At 42.3% G+C, this 20,022-nt stretch overlaps 1 protein-coding gene across 2 annotated transcripts in view; it reads right to left on the reverse strand.

Annotated features, from left to right (window-relative positions):
* SHTN1 (shootin 1) overlaps positions 1–20,022 on the reverse strand; it is a 100,743-nt gene that overhangs the window by 68,663 nt on the left and 12,058 nt on the right. For both annotated transcript variants that reach the window (XM_046027048.1, XM_046027049.1), the window contains exons 2-3: positions 15,727–15,779; positions 5,723–5,783 (exon numbers count right to left, since the gene is read on the reverse strand). In XM_046027048.1, the coding sequence (XP_045883004.1) occupies positions 5,723–5,783; positions 15,727–15,779 (114 nt within the window). The remainder of the gene's footprint in view (positions 1–5,722; positions 5,784–15,726; positions 15,780–20,022) is intronic.

The following is a 20,022-nucleotide window of genomic DNA, read 5'->3' on the forward strand; positions in this document are numbered from 1 at the left end:
CTTTCCCCCACATTTCTAGTTAAAGAAAATGCTCAGAATCTTAAACTTCACTGTGGACGTGTATACTTATTGACATTTGTTTGGCTTAAAAAAGAAAAATGAAGTACACCCAAATGTGAAACCCAACGAAGTTAGGCAAAAAGCACTGGGGCTCACATAACACAAAGAGAGATTACTTTTGCTTCATTTAAGCTTAATTAACCTGCAATTATGATTAAACTCAGGGGAAAAAAATTTCTCTCCAAATTAAATACAAAAATGTATTACTTCCTAAGTCTGTCCAAAGTTCTTATTATGTTAATATTCAAATTCATAAAGCAGCACTAAATGGCCAGAAACATCTCTAACCTTGACATTTTTTCAGGGGTAATAATAATCTGCAGCAAATGCAGGCCAACCAAAAACCACTTAACTAATTAGTAGTTGCAGTCACCGAGAAAAACATGAATCAACACTGTTATTACAAGTGGCACATTTGAGTGGCATCTAATTATGACTTGATGAGCACGATACTTGCATTATCAACATTACTACTGCATCCCATCAGGGCCTAAAAGCTGCTGATGGCATTGACTTCGAGAAACTCCCACTCAATGGTACAGCAGCACCCAACAATCGGCTTGGCAGGGGCCCCCCTCACTAAATGACACGTTAAGCGTAATTACTGGTAGACATTGTAAATAAACAGGATTGGAAGTGAAAATTGTACCAAGTGCATAAGACACAATCTGACACGTTGGAAGTGGCAGCCTTAATTGAGAGTTTCTTTGACTGCTCAAGATCATTTCAACTGCATTTCTCAGAGGACAGTGATTATAACTGTGGAGACAGACGGCATAATGGTATCAGCGCTGCTGACAGAGCAGTGAATTAAATTGTATCTGCTGTTGTGTGAAAGCCTTGATGAGAGGTACAGATGCCTTAGTGGTCTTATCATTATAACACAATGGTCATGTTGTCATCAACCTTTCTGGCTCCAATTGAAAAGAAATGATTGTGTGTTGAGGCTCTGCCCCCCCCTTCCACACCACCCCCCTCTCCTCTTCTATCTCTTGTTCTGAATAGAACCAATTTTCAGAGAGCTATGAAATCACGCAATAGGTCCTAAAATGCAGCTGCTTGGCATACAAACGGGTCCCCATTAAACTGGAATCACACACAATATGTGTTTATGCCAGAAGAACAAATAGAAGCTGAACACAGGCCAAGTTTATTCACACACACAAAGCCCATGTAGCTCTTCATCAATATAATTGCCTTTTATATTGTAGTTTAAATAATAGGCTCTATTATTTCCTTAAAATCCTAATATTCTTGGCATTTTATCACTATGTTTACAAGGTAGGTTCTTCAAAAATGTGAAGGAAAGAGAAAAGAAACCTATACAATTTTTACAACATCAAATATTACTTTGAATTTTTAGCCTTAACGACTTGACTTCTGCCACAATCTGGTATTTCCACCATCATAACAAAAACATAAACACTCTGCATGTCTCACAGGAATTTGACTTTTTATTCAATAACATTCTTGCTCATGGAAGAGTAAGGAAAAATCATTCCACATATCAAGGTTTAGGCCCAGCAAAAAGAAATACACACACACATGCGCGCACACGCACACACACACACACACACACTTATTTTCTGAACATTTTGTAAAAAGCTGCCCTGTAATTTAACTTGATAAACTTACATAGGCAGCACTAGCCATAATTTTCTCCAATTCTCATAGAGCAGGCCCCATCAGAAAGGTTTTTTTTCTCTCCTCCTCTAAGAGGGAACAGTAGAAATCAAAAGTTGTGCTTTGATTTCTAGTTTAAAAAATGATCTCAATGCTAAGTAGGGAGCAAAGAAACCCACCTATTAAATTTCTAGATTTAAAAGAGAAGAACGTGTTTCAGAGGGCATTTATATCTTTAAAAAGCAGACCTCATTTCCAAAACCACAAGTCAGGTTACATGACACAAAACAGAAGTTTTTGCAATATTTAATTTTATTTGCACCTTTCAAAGGATGAAAGTTTAAAAAAAAAACAAAACCTTTAATTTGTTCATTTAGTGACTGGCCCTATGATGCCAAATTCAGGCTTGTCTCATAATATCCAGATCATGAATGACCACTACATCTAACATATCTCTAATGTGGATGACAGGAAGGTTTAAAAAAGAAGAAAGATGAATTCTGGCCTTTTAGAAACATGTATTGAAATATTTATATTTACGATAAAATTATCATTAAATGATATGATGACTGAATTCATTTCAAAATAATCTGAGGTCGGTGAGAATGGATGTATGGACAGAGATGAAAAGGACTGGCCACGAGCTGGTTAAGTGTTGAAGCTGGATGATGGACACATGGCGGTTCACTGCATTATTTTCTCACTTTTGTATAAGCTTCATATTTTCCATAATCAGAGTTGTTTTTAATGACTCTCACAACTCAGAAGCATAACCTGAAAGTCCATCAATGAGTGCTTCCACCAGTCCAGTTGAATCAGCAAAGTCTATTTTTCCTCTTCACGTCCCCAAAACACTCCAACATATTTGCCATCACAGAATGGAGGGCAACTGGGGCTTTCTCTTTTTGACTTGTTTTTGTCTTTTATTAACTTCGAGCATCACAGCTTTACTCATGTATGACCGTCTTGCACCTGGCATACTGCTGGGTATGCACTACGTAGTCACATTAGTGTTTGTGTTTGTGTGAGTGACTGGAAAAATCTACCAGGCCTACGTTCATCTGTGAACACCCCTTTACAAGAATGTTCTCTCTAGAACAGAACTGCTTTGGACACAACCGCTATCACCCACTGTTGGGCCAACTCTGTCCAGGCTGTCCTAAACCCTATGTGCTCTGTCATGAATCCTCACGACAGTCTTACGAGGTAGGTATCATCATAGCAATTTCCTACTGGAGAACACTGAAACCCAAAAAAGTCAAGTAACATACATCCCAAAATACAGTTCTAACGTGTAAAGCCCAGCTAAACCAACTTCTAGATGACTCTGATTTTCTAAGTGTCTTTCCGACTTGTATTCAAACGTGATACCACCCACGGGATTGCCCTGAGGAAACTGATGTCCATCCAGTCAACTCTCAGCAACGCCTAGATGCAGGACGTCTCTGCAGCTCATGTGGAGAACATACCGACCACTCGACAGCGACGCCAGATCGCCCGACAGCTCTTCACGCGTGTGCAAACACGGATGAGAGCTGACAGGTGTGTGGGGGAAACGGGTGTGTCCTCACACACCGCTAAGGCTCTCAGGTTCCAGCTGAAGGACTTGAAAGGCCTTGAGTGACTTCTTCTCTCACGTGAATCTGTCTTCCTAGGGACCATGGCTTTGCTCTGCAGCGGGGCTCTTTGTGCAGGGAGACAGGAGGAAGGCTCGGGAAGCGCTGATGGAGGCCGAAAATGGCAGGGAAATATGGATGAAACCAGCTAAGAAGAGCATGACGGGTGAGGTGAGGAGAGCCCTCTGGCCTAACGGGGCTCTTCCCTCACTCTGAGATCTGGGGCTTGCAGGTAAACATGACAGGCAGGCAGATTTCAACTTAGCACCCAAAATACGTTTCCCCAGGGCTGGCCAAGCGCCAAGACCAGGCTCTGCAAGCGAACTCGTGAGCGGGCTCATGGACTCTTCCTGCCGAAGGGCGCTCGGGCTCTGGACGGGACAGTCAACGAGATGGCGGTGGAAGCCGCGCACGTTTATTGAGCACTTAAACTCTAACGCCAGGCACTGTGTTCAGCACTTTCTCCATGAATTATCTCATTTGTTCCTTGAACAGCCTCGGAGGCAGGGTCATTTATCCCAATTTTACTAATGCAGAAATTGCTCAGGACTACATGGATTCACAGCACAGCTGCTTTTTCCTGCTGGTAACCGCTGAGCTCCCTTCCAAATCCGAAATCCTGCTCCCTGTTCAGAAGTCATCAACCATTTACCCCAGACACAATGTTTTAACAAGTATTTAGAATTTTCACCATCCCCATTTTCTGTTCTTTTGAGTCGGAGAAAAGAGTCGGCATTCTGTTCTCCTGCTGTCCAAACTTTAAATTATTTAAGCAGACTTAGGGAAGTCAAAAATTCAATGCATACAACAACAAAGATCATTGTACTAACCTTTCAGCTGATTCTTTTAGGTTCTGAGTTGCTCGTTAAGGAAAAATGTGAATTTTTAAAACTGTCAAAGATACTTAGAGGAAGAGACAAATAAAGGGGAAAAGGAAGTGGGAAAGAGAAGTTTATATGTTACTCTAAAGGTAGGTTGATTTGGGGAGAAGCTCCTTCCATTTCTGCCGAACACAAGAGGCAAAATGCCTACTACCTGCCTGACCAAAGCATTTTATGTTAAGTCCAACCATAAAACCTTGAACTATTCTTACTACACACAGCATTCCAATCCACTATCAATCATTAATTTGAGAACATGAATTGGTAACAATGTAAATGGTATAATTCTTTCAGTGTGACCCAGTGTCAGCAAAAGTGGAAGAGTATCAAATTAATCCTGCCTTAGGGAACAAGAAAGTTCTACACAATCACAATTTGTATATTCACAAATAGATATTTCTGTCATAGCCTATTGGCCTCCAAAGAAAAGAACCAACAACAATATACCCGAGACTTTGTTAAAGCCAGACACTTGAAATAAACTGGGTACTGAAATAAACTATAATGCTCCATTTTCATGGCTGTTTAACCTTCAACAAGAATAAAATGTTCTGTTGCATAGTTACCAAGTCAACACTTTATGATATAATCAAACAGCCTAACACAGCATCTGCAGAAAGATGGAGAAAGACCCTGCTTCCAAGGGGAAGGGCAACTTTTCCTACTGAAGTCTGGTCCTTTTCCCATGACCTATTTCCTTCTGATCCTTCTGAGTGTGATCAGATACATTCTATCTTAGTGGACGAGGTAATGACAGATTGGCATGGCATACGAGATTACCATAGCAAACATTTAGAAGATTATTACAGCTTTGGTAATAATCAACGTGTAACCAACGTTCCTTGATGAGAAGGCCATTACAAACATTCTGACTCTTAAAAATGTGATAGTTCTGTGCACTACAATTCCTTTTCTATGGATTAATGTAAGAAACAAATCAGATCACTGTAAAGATGTATAAGAATACTTGACATTACTTAAAATATCTAAAACTCAGAAATAAGCCATCTATCACTGAAGGAATGTTCAAGTAAATTAGGGTACTATCATGTAACAGAATACAGAAAAAAATATATATCTCTACTGACATGCAAAGATGACCACAATACACCACTCCCTGAAAAAAGCAGGCTGTAAAACTGAATGAAAAGCGTGACTTTATTTTTTGCAGACATAAATACTGACCACAGATAAAAGACCAAGAAAGAAGGACTATAAAATATTAATATTGCCTTTTCTCAAAGAATCAAGATAATCTTCTTTAACTGTTCTGCATAGTAAAGTTTTTTTTTATAACAAGTGCAAACTATCTTTTATAATAACATACTCATGAAACAATAATGTTCATTCCATTTGTTTGAAAATCACAGTAATGCCAGGACATTTTTGGTTGGGGGTCGGGGGAGCGGCAAATAGGAAGACAATTCTTGCTTTCTTGGATGCCCAATGCAGCAGCAACTAAACATAGGGGACGTGTCTACCCACATAACTCCCAAACATAGTTATGTGCATTATAATAATTCCAATGAAATGCTTACATACTTTTCTGAAATTCCTCCAGTTTTTTAACAGCTTCATCTCGTTCTTGCCTGATTTTGTCACACTGAAAGGAGAAAAGACAGAAATGTTAAATTTGTTTCACGAGTTTGTGAAGGCAAGAAAGAGCAAACCTATAAACAGTAGCAGTTTTATGAAAAGAAAACAAAAATCAAAAACCTTTAAAAAGCATTAACTGTCACATGGTACTTAGGCTACTCAACCAGCACGGTCTTGCACCATCTGTATCTGGCCACTTGCCTTGGACCTTCCAAGACAATGAGTCATCTTACTGCTCATTATCTCCTCAGGAACAGACCAATTTAACATCCTTGCATTCAAATCACTCATTCTTTAAGAGAATATACGTGCCTCTTTTTGCCTTTTATGGTCTTCCCTTCTCCCAGTGTTTTCAGTAAGTAGGTATTTCGGTAACACAGTGAACACCCCATCCACCTGCAGCTCAGAGTCCCTGAAATTGGGCAGCAACGAACTCCCCAGAACTATCCAGAACACTGGTGCACAGCCGAAAGTGACCCCGACTTGAAGAAACTGCTGTCGTGCACCCCTTGAAATCCTCAGTTAAGGGGAAAATATCCTCATATCCTTAGAATTCCAAAGAGAAGGGAGCAAATTAAAATGAGAAAAGATAAAATATTCTACAATAAGGGTATATCATTTACATAAACTACTTTTTAGTTTTAAAAGGTGGGTGGACTCACTGAAAACACTAGGAGGAGGGAAGACCATAAAAGGCAAAAATAACTACTAAAGCATGAGGACCTTTCAGGGTATCTGATATAGAAACAAGCATCCAATATTTTAACAGGCCCTCGAGGTATGAATGAATTTTTATAAAAATTTCATGTTCATTATGAGGACTGATTCAACTTACTATGAATTTCACAAAGCAGATTAAGTATAAAACATTTTAGAAAGATTTTCATTAAAAATGTCTACAACTTTAAGAAATGATTTTTAACTATAAAAGCAATAATTAAAATCTGAATTTTTCTGGAAATACTGTAATACTATAACAAGACAGTCATGTGAGTAAAACACAACTTTATTTTTTTTGAAGATTTTATTTATTTATTTTGAGAGAGTACGAGAGAGCATGAGCCAGGGGAGGGGGAGAGGGCAGAAGGAGAAGCAGACTCCCTGAAGAGCAAGGAGCCCAACATGGGGCTTGATCCTGCGACTCGAGGATCATGACCTGAGCAAAAGGCAGACGCTTAACTGATTGAGCCACCCAGGCGCCCCAGTAAAACACAACTTTAAATTATATTTTAATCCTACTGTGCCATATAAATATATTAGGATTTCATGCCTTTGGATATTTATTATTTCAAATTTCAACGGCTAAAAAATTGTGATGCCACTGATAATTTGGAAAACCCAAATTAAGACAGTGAGATAGTCTCATCTAAGACTGGCAAAAACTGAAAAAGTTTGCTGTCAGCTGAGAACTGTCACATACAGTGACACGTGGAAGCTGGTGGAAGCATCAACAGACGTGACTAGTTTGGAAATAAACCATCAAAACTGAAAGTGCACATGCCCTATGACTCAGCAATTCCACTACTGTTTTTTTTTTTTTTTTTTTTCAAGTTTTAAGTAATCTCTATACCCAGCGTGGATATAAACTCACCACCCCCAAGTTCAAGAGTCACAATGTTCTGACTGAGTTAGCCGGGCACCCCTGCAATTCCACTTCGAGATTCTATTACTGGAATCTCTGGTAATATTCTACAGATACGTTCGGCATAAATCATGGTATATTCTTGTAACATGCCAGAGAACCATGACTCGATGATCGTAAGCTGCTCGTGTCAACCTACACCTCAAAAGCCATGATGGTGAATAAAGGAATCGGAGAATCCATGTCAATATATCCCTTAAGCAAATAAAATCACTTGATAGACTTGGGCTGTAAATGTGTATTTCATGATATATATGGCATGCATAAAAATATAAAAACCCAAAATAGGAGGATAAATACAAAATTTATCACAGGAGTTCTCTCTCAAAATACAGGGAAAGGGCAAGGGCCCAGGGCTGGGTGACACTGAAGATCTTCACTTTTATCTGTAGCATTTTTTTAAGTTTAAAAAAAATAACAGTTAATTCTTTATTTTTAAGATGTTATTTATTTGGGAGAGAGGGTCAGCGCACATGAGAGTGGGTGGAGAGGCAGAGGGAGAAAGACTCTCAAGCAGATCCCCTGCTGGGAGTGGAGCCTGACACAGCCCGTTCCATGACCCAAAGACCATGACCTGAGCCGAAACCAAGATTCAGATGCTTAACTGACTGAGCCCCGCAGCCACCCCAGAATAAGTTAATTTTTTTGGTTACATATTTGTTGTTATTCTCCGCCCTTCATTGGGCTTTAGAATATTTTTTTAATTAAAAAAAAGCAAGTCAACTGCTCCGTCTTCCCCTTCAATGTCTCAAGAACTGAAGCTTGAAAAAGCCTATCCCCATCCATGTGGGTAAACCCATTCCTGCAAAAGAACAGGGAACAAGTCCTAATGCTGCCTGAGCAAGGCTGTTCACCAGCTCCGGCCTTGGACCCTCCACAGGAAGGTCAGGCTGGACTATTTCCTTAAGGAGGGTGCATATTCTTTCATCAAGGTTTTCTCGAGGAATCTCTCCTCTGCCAAAAAAGGAATGGTGTCCAATACAGTTTCTAGTTCCAACTTAACAGATAAACTGTCTTGACTGGTTTCTGGTGTTTAAAAGCCTAAACTCTAGAGTTCTGGAGTCTCGAATAAGCTTGTGGAGACCCTTCCGCGGCCAGCGAGGAGAACCCTTCATTTTACCGGATTCTGGTCAGCGGTCTCGGGAATGTCCGTGTTTTCTAGAATGCACAGCCACCTCCAACAAGCACAAAAAGAAACATAATTTCTGACTAGACTCACACTCCCGAGGCGTGGCTGCCAACTGAAATGTATCTGCTGTTTTGCTCTCAAATTAACGTCGCGGATCTTCATCTCTGGAGGTGTAGGCCGCCCTCGGAAAGGCTGTCTGCACCTCCGATCCGGTGCTTGGGAGCGCGGCCCCGGACTTAACACGGGGAGTCTTCCCCAGACCGCTCAAAGCTCCACCTGAGGAACCAGAGCTTAACTTAATTCTTACTCAAATCAAAAGCCAGAGTTTTCACTGACACTTTGCGGACCAGAGCATCGAACAGGAGGGCACGCTACCTCCACGCGCGGAAAGGCCCGCGGCTGACACCACACACGACCCCCCGCGCTGGTCACCGACACCACGTGGCAATTTTAGGGAGGCTCCCGTCAGCCTCCTAGAAGCAAAGCCTTGGGCCCGCGCTCTCTCCTGCTAAGGCCCAGGGAGACGGGCTCTCGTCAATGACAGGTCCCGACATCGCAGTCCTGTTCCATCCCGCCACTAACCGGTGCCCATCACCAGCCCTAGGTTTGTACAGGAACCCGCGGACCGCACCAGAGAACGCAGAAGCCGCCACCCAACCCCAGCTGTATTCTCCCAGGGGTCTTCATGGTGCTTTGCTTTCTATTTTCTGCAACCACATTATGATAAAACTGGCAGCCAGAGAATTTACCATCTGCTATGCATACTGAAAGGGGTGTGTGTTGAGGGGGGGCGGGGGGATCTACGCATACGGCAAAGGCAGCTGACTTATTCCCAAACCACAGCTGAACAAAATATGAAGGACGTACCCGTTTACTAAGCAGAAATCCAGACGTCCGCTTATTTCATCCTTTTCGGTGAACCCAGCAAAGTATCTCGCGACCTTCCTCACATTCAACCAACACAGGGAAGTCAGCAAGGATTCTGGGCTTCTAGGGGAGCGCGCTATGTCTCTGCGTCCTGCAGAAACCCCTCACCCACCCGGCCCCTTCCTCTACGCTGCCCACGCAGCTGCAGCATTTGTGGAAACTGCCTCTTTTTGTGTGAGAATTGCTCAGGAAGACTTTGCAATAGCAACAGATGTGAGGGCCCACATCACTGAATTAGGATGCCCAGCGACTCTCTAGAGAGCCTGCGGCCAGGGTGGAACCCGGCAGCCTGAACGCCGGCTGCTGTCCACTAGCTGGATAACACGGGGTCTCTTCTAGAGTCGACGGGGACTCTTTGTGAAGCGGGGGGATCCACCAGAGGTTGGCCTCGCCGGTTTCGAATATCAGAGGCCCTGGTCTCCCGGTCTCCGCATGAGAAGCCCAGGCCGCTCTGTTCTCAGAGCCTCAGCCAGGCAGACACCTGGCTCCCCGAACTCAACCAGCATCTCAAAGCACAGGCGGAGTGACCTGCAGAGTGCTCTCCATGCGCACCGGCAGGACTCCCTGCCTTCCCCCTCACACAGCCACTACCGTGCAGACAAAAGTGGCCGCTTCGCAGTCTCAGCGGAGAGACAGAGAGCCTGCGGGTGCTAAGACTTCTTCATACGCTGCTGTGTGTGTAGTGCACGGAAGGAAAAGCCCAGCACTCGGAATTGTGTCTTGCCCCCACGAACGGGAACGTTCGTTTTCATCTCCGTGGTGCACGAATGCAGCGAGGGTTGCCAGCCTAGGGAAAGGCCAGGTTGGGGCCCATGACGTGCACACATTTGCCGCATACACACACCGTCAACAAAGCAGACGATGTGCATAAGGCAAGGACCTTCTCTGAGGGAGTCTACTGTAATCACCGAATGCCTCGGTTTCCTTCCTCTGAGCGCTGAACCACCTAGTGACACAGTACCCAAACGTGCCAGGCACTGTGCTAACCCTGGGGCGGGGGGATCCAGGGGAAACTAACAGCCAGGGTGCTCGCCAACAACGTTTATGATCTACCAAGAAGGATCAACCATGAAGCAAGCAATTTATAACAACACCTGCTTGAAGGGGGATGTGCTATACTACAGGGACACGTCGCGGGGACTCTCACCCCAGACCCGAAACAGTCTCCGCCCGTCACCATTTCTACTGCTTTTTCCTGAAGTTCACTCCCTTTGTGTCCGGTTACAACGTTTAAAAATGTCAACACGCACAGCATCGGAATTGCGCACAGTTATCTACTTGAGGGTCTTTGGTGATGCTTTCAGAGGACCATCAAAATCATTTTTAATAATGCCGGACAATCCCATAGTTCCACCTACGGAAGGTCAGCTAGACCTCAACTGTGCCTGTCCTTAAAGAACACAATAAAAGAAATCAGTCCCACTTAGATGGAATTCCTTTCACTCTCTTTCTCTTTTGGTGGTGTTCTTTCTTCCAATTCAAAGTTCTTTCCCTCCAATTTTCAGTAGCTGCCCCCTGAAGCTGTCTTGCAGCATTCTCCAAATTCTAGGTATTGTGTGTTAGATGGAAACACATGTCATCAGAACAGAGATCCTTGCTCTTTGTTTCTGGATAGATTGCTGTTAATAAGAGACTCATTTTCACTTTCAAACTGCTAAGTAATTACTTTTTCTCTGGCACGACCACTTGCCACTCTGTTCTAAAGAAACTGCATGTATGTGGATGTATTATGCATGAACGCTTAGCATAATGGATGCATATCTTGCTCTTTAAAGTGGCTTCTTTACTGATTTTTTTTTTAAATAAAATACTTTGGGACCTTCACCTCTGAAACTGACACAAGAGAAAGAAATTCTGACAATAGACAAGGGGAGCCAAGATGCAAACAGTATCATATATCTTGCTTCTTGAAACATAAGTCTTGGAAAGTGTCTGGCTCTTTCCCTTTCATTCATTGTTCCTGGCAAGCTGACAGACCCGCCTGATGTACTGTTACAGTAGCTCATCCAGACGACTTCTAATCAGCCACTTAAACATGTATTCATTTCAAAACTCAATCTCAAGACATAATATTAAATATAAATACTGTGTAAAGGCAGATATTCTTCTATTATACACATTCCGTTCTTTTTACGCATGCTCCATACCCACCCCCCACCACCCTGAGAAACATGAAAGCTATTCCATTAAAAGCTCAGTGAGGCTTTATTATTAAATTGTTATTAAATATTATTATTATTTTTATTTTCCCCATATAGGAAAAAGCCCCAGACAATTATGACAAAGATCTTGAATGAGTCTTAAGGGGAATGCCCTTCAACTGTAGGAGCATGACTAACCTCTGAATGTGGGGGACTGCTTCACGGGCAATCAATCACATTTTCTTTGGTTGATTCCAAAGTATATAGTCTTCTATTTTTCCATATGTCAAAAAACATTTTTGGAAGTCTTATTGACTTCAATGTGCTAGCCTTTCTTACTTTTTAACATACTGCTGATAATGTCACTTAGAAACTAGGCAAAAAATAATAGAAAGTAGCACCCTTTCCATAAACTCCCCTTACCCTGACATTAAAAAAAAAAACCAAAACTGAACTTTTTACATTACAATCCAACCCCATACAACTTACTCATACCCTACCTACTATTTTGATGGTAACTGATTGGTAAAAGGTGATAAATACAAGGAAATAAACAGATGTTTTATTACAAAGAAGTAAACTATTCTGCTTGAGAAAAGGTTGGAGAAGACTTTAAAAAGGGGGAGGGGGACATCTGAGTCAAGCATTAAGAGCTAAAAAGAATTTGTCACATGGTCTAGGATAGGATCCTTATCTTTTTGTCCCTTTCCCATCCCACCCCCAAAACTCCAAACATTCACTTAAACAGCGCAATTTATCATTTGTCCACGTGGCTGTACCCCTCATGAGAGTGGTTTTACTCAAGAGGGGAACTTTGTATATTTTTCTTAATACTCCAGTACTCGGAAGGCATTCAACAGTCTTCCCTTCAAAAAAGCTTTCCTTACAAATTCAAACAGACTTTGATTCCATCCTCAAAAACAATGAGAAAAACCACAAAATGATCAGTATTACATTTTTCTTAAATAGGGGTAACTGCAAAGGAAAAGATCACTGACACACCGGCCCAACCTTACAAGTCTACTCTTCCCCTTGCACACCTACATCGGAATCTGCATGCACACACACTCACACACGTGATGTTTCTGACACCAGACTGATTAGATATTTAGCTTTCAGTTTTTAAGTACAAACCTACAGATGGTCAAGACAAGCGATCCAGAGAAGTCCTGAGTCTGATAATCTGCTATGGAAAATTCATGAGCTAACAACAATGAACGAAGATTAACACCAAGACCTTGGTGGAAAAACTCAATCAGCTCCCATGAGTTTACGGGCTTTAAAAAGAAGACCTGTGGTCAGAAGACCTGTGTACGAAACTTGACTCTGTTAAGCCCTGAGGTTCTGTTCTCTGTGCACTGGAGCTGACGTGGGGCTGCTTGGGGCATCAGACGAGGAACATAATTGAGCGTGTGTGTGCCCCATGGCAGCTTCTTTATAAATACAGACCCTTAAGCATAAACTCGCGTCCTACCACTTGTCTCCCCAGAGGAGGTTCCAAACAGAGCATCAAAAGCTCTTATCCAAAGAAATCAAACCCTTTGTCTCTTCTCGTTGATCAGTTTCATCATCTAGCAACAAAGATAAACTTAATGTGGACATGTAGAAGGGAGAGATAACTTGCAGTGAATTTACTCTGGTCCCTTCCACTCATTCAAAATTCCCCCAGATTAAATTAACTATGGCAAAAGGACTTCCACTTTAGATTTCTCTCCTTGACTAATTTTAAACTCCCCTACGAGGGAAGGATGGCCATGCGTATTTGCGGGTATGACCTGGACAAAGCTCCCTCGGCCAGGAACAAGAAAGTGCTTTGCCAGAGAAATGGTGTTCTCCATTTACCACCTCCAGAACTAAAGCTGCTTTTTCTCATTCTATGCTGTATAAAGGCTTTTATTATATGCTTCCATCTTTTGTAATGCAGCCCTCTTTTTGGGGGGAAAAATCTGCAATAATAAGCCCGTTAGTCCTTTAACAGAAGATTAAACAGAACAGAGTGAACTTAAAACCACTCTATTTTTTTTTACCCAACCGCAGCATTCCATACCGCATTCATTTCTTTTCTTTCCATTTCTGTTAATAGTTATTTTTTAAAGAATTAGCACATAAGAGGGTCAGTAATGCATACAGATGTTACAAAAGTATTAGGCCATGTAGAGAAACATGCAAATAGTTAATGGGCAAAAGTAATTTATAGTCCTCCTTTTACCAAATCCATTTTACCTATAATTCCACTTGTGTAACAGATGGTTCACTTAAAAACCTCCCTGCAGAAAGTGGCTCTCGGTGAAATAACCATCAACACCACCAGCAATGGATGTTCCACTACTTTCAGGGCAATGCAAGGTCGTATGTAAGCAAGGATTAGAGGGGGAGAAAGAAACCAAAAATGTACTCTTCTGCCTCTCATGTCACTCCTTTTCTTCTATATCCTTCCTTCACCATCACATGAAAACGTGGGTTTGCTTTCTTCCCTCTGATCTTCTAGGTTAAGTCAAAGAGTTCTCCTGAATTAACCCTTCCAGCTTGTCTTGCTCCCCGCCCCGCCAGCCTGGACATCTACAGAAGAGACTCAGCCGGTAACTTCTTGGCTCCTTCTCCTACAGCTGCAAGATGCTTTCGTATCTGGGATAAGAGGCTCAGTCCACCAGGCCCGAGCATCCCTTGCTGGTTCCTCTCTGAAATTATGGGGCCCCAGGGAGCCAGGATTAAGCACAAACTCCCCACCTGTTGGCATCCTCAGAACATCTGTGATTTGGGGTGGTTACTGCATTGGAATTAGGAACCTTGTCAAACTGTTCTTCTGGGACTTCCTTACCACGTTAGAGATGCACGCAGTAACCATTCTCTACCACAGACCTCTTCACCACCCTGACCTACCTACCATTCCCTAAATCAACAGATGGAAAGAAGAGAAGAAACTCCAGATGTCACAGAACATCAAAGATTTATTTGCAAATGAGCAGAGGAGCCTAAAAACTAAGTGAAAAATAATGGTCTCAAAATCCATTTCTATATCATACTATTAATACCACAAACCATGTTACAGCTAATATAGGCAGCCAAGTAATATGAGCGAAAAACTTAAATATGACTCTTAAGAACCCAATAAATAGCCTCAAATATTCCAAAGGTTTTACAAATATTCAGCTCACTGCCCATTTTCATTCCAGATCTTCCTCTCAAATTTTAAAGACAAGGTCTCATCATTTACAGCCATGATGACCATCAACTTCAATAACTATGAATAACTATGACCTATTTTTAAATTTTCCACCATGGATATTACGTTTTGAAATATTCAGTCTATCAAAGTAATTTCTAAACACAAATTTTGTTTCTACCTAAAAACTATAATGGGCAGCTCTGCTCTGTCTCTCTCTCCTACTTTTCAGTTCAATTTAGCACTCTTCTTTTTTTAACTTAGACCTCCCTTCTGTCCCCTCCCTAATTTGCAGGGGAGAAAAAAAAGACACATAAACAAATATTCACAAATCTTAGATGGATTCTGTGCAGAGACAAAAAGGTAAATAGTTTATAAACGTTAGCTGAATACAGTCATTTCAGTTTAAAAATAAAACATGTGCCAAGGCCCCTGAAAACATTCACCAGGCATTACTATCTTCGTAGTGGGCGATTTTCAACTTTCAGTATATTTTTCATATGCTTAGACGACACGAGCGTAAAAAAGGGTTTATGCAAGAAGATGTAGGCTAAACACCAATGACTAATGCCGAAGAGTTCTCTCCAGAATCTACTCTGTCTTAAGCCCCAAAGATACGTGTCTTCCCTTCAATTCCATCACTAGAATCCCAAATCTGGTTGTTAGGGAAAACGTACAATTCTTGGGGGCTTGAGTTGCTTGGCCTGGTGCCTTGCTGCACATTTAGCTGTGCAGTTAATCTCCCAGAGCGGCGCCCACTGTGGCATGCCTGCTATTCTTTACCATCTGGAGCCTGGAGTTGATATTAGCTTGAACCGCACATGCAGGAGAAAAGAAAAAAGAAAAAAACTCTCATTCGCATTTAACTGAAATTGGTGGCAGAACAATGCACCATGCCGTCCAGGCTTTCACACATGTAAGAAAGGAAAGAAAGGGTAAAGTACAAACCTTCTCCTTTGTTTTCTGGTTCTCTGCTCTGAGGTCTTCATATTCGCCTATGGCTAAAAGGGGGAAGAGAAAAAAGGAAAGCAACGTTATAACACTATCAAAAGTTTACTGCAGGAAAACCTGGGATCCAACTCACCTCTGTTGTCTCTGAGGTTGGTGGTGGGGTAGAGAAAAGGCCACAGAAGAAGGGCTTCTGCTTTTAAGAGTAAGAAAGAAAAAGAGACCACAGTAGGTGTGAGCCCCCCAAGCCGAATTTCAGATTCTCCCTAGGTCACGGAAAGACCTCGGAGCCATAAGTGACCTGTGACCAATCACTTCTCTTTGGTGCTCAGCACTTGGTCCTGTGAAAGCAGACAGGCAGTTGCTCCCTGAAATTCCTTCGACCACCATTAGTCTGTGGTGCTGCACTCAGAGGTGGTTTATTTTTAAAATCAGCCTCCAGAAAATAATGTAGGCTTACACATTCAGTTCAGTGTCACGCATCAGCTTTTTTTTTTCTTCTTAAGATTTTATTTAGGTATTTGAGAGAGAGAGAGCATGAGCGGGGTGAGGGGCAAGGCTAGAAGCAGGCTTTCTGCTGAGCAGGGAGCCCGATGTGGGGCTCAATCCCCAGACTCCGGGATCATGACCTGAGTCGAAGGTGAATGCTTAGCCAACTGAGCCACCCAGGCGCCCCCCCCGCCATCTGCTTTGTCTGCAGAGCAAAAGGCTGATGCCATGAGCGTTCAGCTAACAACAACTATTTTCATGCATTTCAAGGTCATCCATTACCAACCCATGACCCCATATCAGCCAGATTCATTTCACTAAGTTGGAAAAATATGTGAACCATTTGGAAATATTTCCAACTACGCGAAAAAACAGCAGCTTATTATTTAAAAGCTTCTATCACCAGACAAATAAAGTAGCCTAACACTCAGCCAAAGCACCGTTCTTAGATAACCTCACGGTTGAGAATATGATGTTCACAGCATAGGATGTGAAGAAAGAGCATGACCCAGGATTAAGGAAGGAGCAGAATGTGTAAGGCGGGCCTACTCCCAGACCAGCACCTCGACTTGCATGACAGAGCCAAGACATTATGAGATGGGACTTTTATACTTGTACTTTAAAAAATGCAATTGGGATTTATCTACAAAAAGCTCAGTTTTTCTTAAAAAAAAAAAAAAAAGACAAACAGAGTTTCCTATTTCCATGAATAACCAGAAGACAGAAAAAAAGGAATGTGAAACCAGTGGCTTCAAGAACATCCCAGATAATCTGGTCAATAATTCTAGACGTGTAGGATTCTAACCACTGGAACAGAGAACACCCCCAAAAACAAACAATTCGCGGGGTGAAGCATATCCTTTTGTGTTCTCTAACTGCGATCCGAAGGGTTTAGAACAGCTATGGTGATTGTAGGACCACAACCTTAAAATCCAACCAAATGAACAAATATTTATGGGATTACACCACCAACACCCCTAAATTTTATTGGCACTTTATGACCATCTAGTATGGGTGCTGCCGAAGCGAGCACACTTCATGACCCTCTAAATAAGAGTTAACCAACAATTTTACTGATGCCACGCCCAAAAAGAATCCTTTGAAATGAGACAGCCCATAAAATAGCTGAATGTATGCATGGAAAGATAGATTTTTTTTTTTTTAAGGCATAGTTTTGTTTTTTTTTTTTTTTGAAGATTTTATCTATTCACTTGGCAGAGAGTAAGAGAGCACAAGCAAGGGAAGCGGCAGAGGGAGAAGAAGCAGCAGGCTCCCCAGGGAGCAGGGAGCCCAATGCCGGGCTTGATCCCAAGACCCTGAGACCATGACCCAAGCCAAAGGCAGCCGCTCAATAGCCTGAGCCACCCAGGCGCCCCAAGAAAGAGCCTTTTTAAAAATAATTATATTTTCAGCAGAAAACATCTGAGTGACCACAGAATGAAGCCCTATGCACACCAGCCCCTCATCAGCCTCCACCACACAAAGCCCAACCAATGGGTATAAGCGAAACTGTCCTTGGTTATGAAAAATCAATAAAGTGACCCCCTCCTTTTTTTAACAGAAAAAAATAAAACTAAGAGATTCTAAAAATATACACTTAGGCACTGAGTAGTCTGTGGTCAGGGTCTTAAGTCTTATTACTATACCTAATATTCTTTCAAAAAATAAATATATATTTTATCGAGAGACTTTAGTTTACTTGACATTTAAAAGTATCTGTACCTGGAGTTGAAATATCAAGACTGATTTACCACTCTATTCTTGACGACCTACTTTATAGACGTACGAACAATAAAGGCTTATAAAACCATGATCTCATATTGACATTAAGAAAATGTTTTTCTATTTAAGACATTAGATAACAGCTTTAAGGCTTTTTAAAAATACCAATACTATTCTTTCATTATCTAGCCAGTAGAATCCAGATGAAACACTGCAGATTCCCAACTATAGGGTCTTCATGAAGAGCATTAATTAAGAACCTTCACCTATCATGCCTTAATGGAAACCACAGACAATGTGCTTTCTTGTGACTATGTGCAACTTAAAAAAATACAGCCAGGTAAAGGGAATGGAGAGGAAACGTATGAGGGAAATACGAGACAAGCTCCCAGTGGCGAGGGAGCACCTGGGGAATAGGGCATAAATGGAAAGAACATTTATTTGTATTTTTATTTCATTGTAGTTAGAAAACCAAGCTCACTGTCCTAAACAAGATTTACACACACACATGCACGTGCGCACACACACTACTGTGAATACACATGATGTGTTCTACATGAAGATGAGTAACCCCGTCCTCTGCGAAGCTGGCAAAAACTGAAGTGACTTACAGCCTTCAGCTACTTCTTTTCTGGCAATGCTAAAGGGTCACAGAGAAAGCCTTCTCTTTGTTTCAGAACTGGCTCCGAGTTTGGAAATTTTTTAAGTGAGTCACACAACTCAAGCGACTGGATGGCACAGAGCCTCCAAATCTTGAAGTAACCAATGCAAAAGTCGAGATGAACTGGACCAGCGCTCTGCCATCTGAAAGATAACCATAGCTTGGGAAAACTTCCTCTCCTGGCTTTACAGGTACAGTTTATCTCCACGTAGGGTAGGGTCTCATCGCACACAGTGATTAAAAAGTGCAGCCAAGGGACTTTGGTCTAAATCGCAGATTCCTCCTCTGCGAAAAGAAAAGAAGAAGGAAAATTATGTATCTTTCTCATGCTGCGGTGATTAAGAGTGAGCTAACACATAAGGTGTCTGAGTGCTTAGGTATGTTACGTGTGCAATACGTCAGCCACACTTACTGTACTGATACAGCACAGCACATCAGATCTCGGGTGCGATAAGAGATTTAACGCCGGCCGTCTCAGGCTGACGTCTGTCGCACGTGACCTGAAAGCTGGCAGAGCAGAAAATCTCTGAAACCCTACTACTCTGCCAAATAAAAGGAGGGGGAAGGCGGCTAACAATCAGTTGTAGTGTGTTGTTGTTAAAAAAAAAAAAAAATGGCAAAGAAGTGGAACCATATCTGGGAGCTGTACTTTCCAATCCGGGCTGCACATCAGAATCGCCTGGTGAGCTTTTGAATCAGACAGACGTCTGGCCCCCCTCCACCCACGCTGCCCCAAGATTCTAATTTAACTAGTCTAAGGGGGACTTGGGCACCATATTTGTTTGAGAAGTGAACACCCCAGGTGATGCCCATGTGCGGCCAGGGAGGGGAATCACTCCGTAAGAGTACAGAATGGAAGGAAAGGGGAGACGTGGAGAAAACAAGGCAAATATCAGGCAGAGCACGTGTTTCAAGAATCATGCTGGTTTTCCATTTTCCAGCTCCCTAATGCCAAGAAAGGGAGCTTTCTTTCTAAGCTGCAAATCATGACATAGTCAGCCCAGAAGTCAGATGAGTAGACTTAGTCGTTTCAGAAGCATGACACTTAAAGTTCATGGACACAGGCAAGAACACCTCCGGCTGGGGTGAGTCACAATCACGGTTTGCCTGGGACTTTCCCAGTTTTAGACTGAAGAGCCCAGTGTCCCTGGACACCTCTCAGTCCCAGGCAGGTGGATCACACTGTCTCAAGAGTAAGCACCAGGTCAGTACTTCCCACCCAACACCTTCCAGACCTGCACTGCCGGATACGGAGCAGCTAGCTACATGTGGCTACTTACAGGCACATTAATTAAAATTAAAGAAAACTTAAAATTCCGTTCTTCGGTTGTACTAGCTGTACTTCAAGTGTTCCCCAGCTCCATGGGGCTAGGGGCTCCCGTGGCAGACAGTGGACACACAACATTCCCATCACCGCGAAGTTC

This window comes from Meles meles, chromosome 13, assembly GCF_922984935.1.
Source record: "Meles meles chromosome 13, mMelMel3.1 paternal haplotype, whole genome shotgun sequence".
Taxonomy (NCBI): domain Eukaryota; kingdom Metazoa; phylum Chordata; class Mammalia; order Carnivora; family Mustelidae; genus Meles; species Meles meles.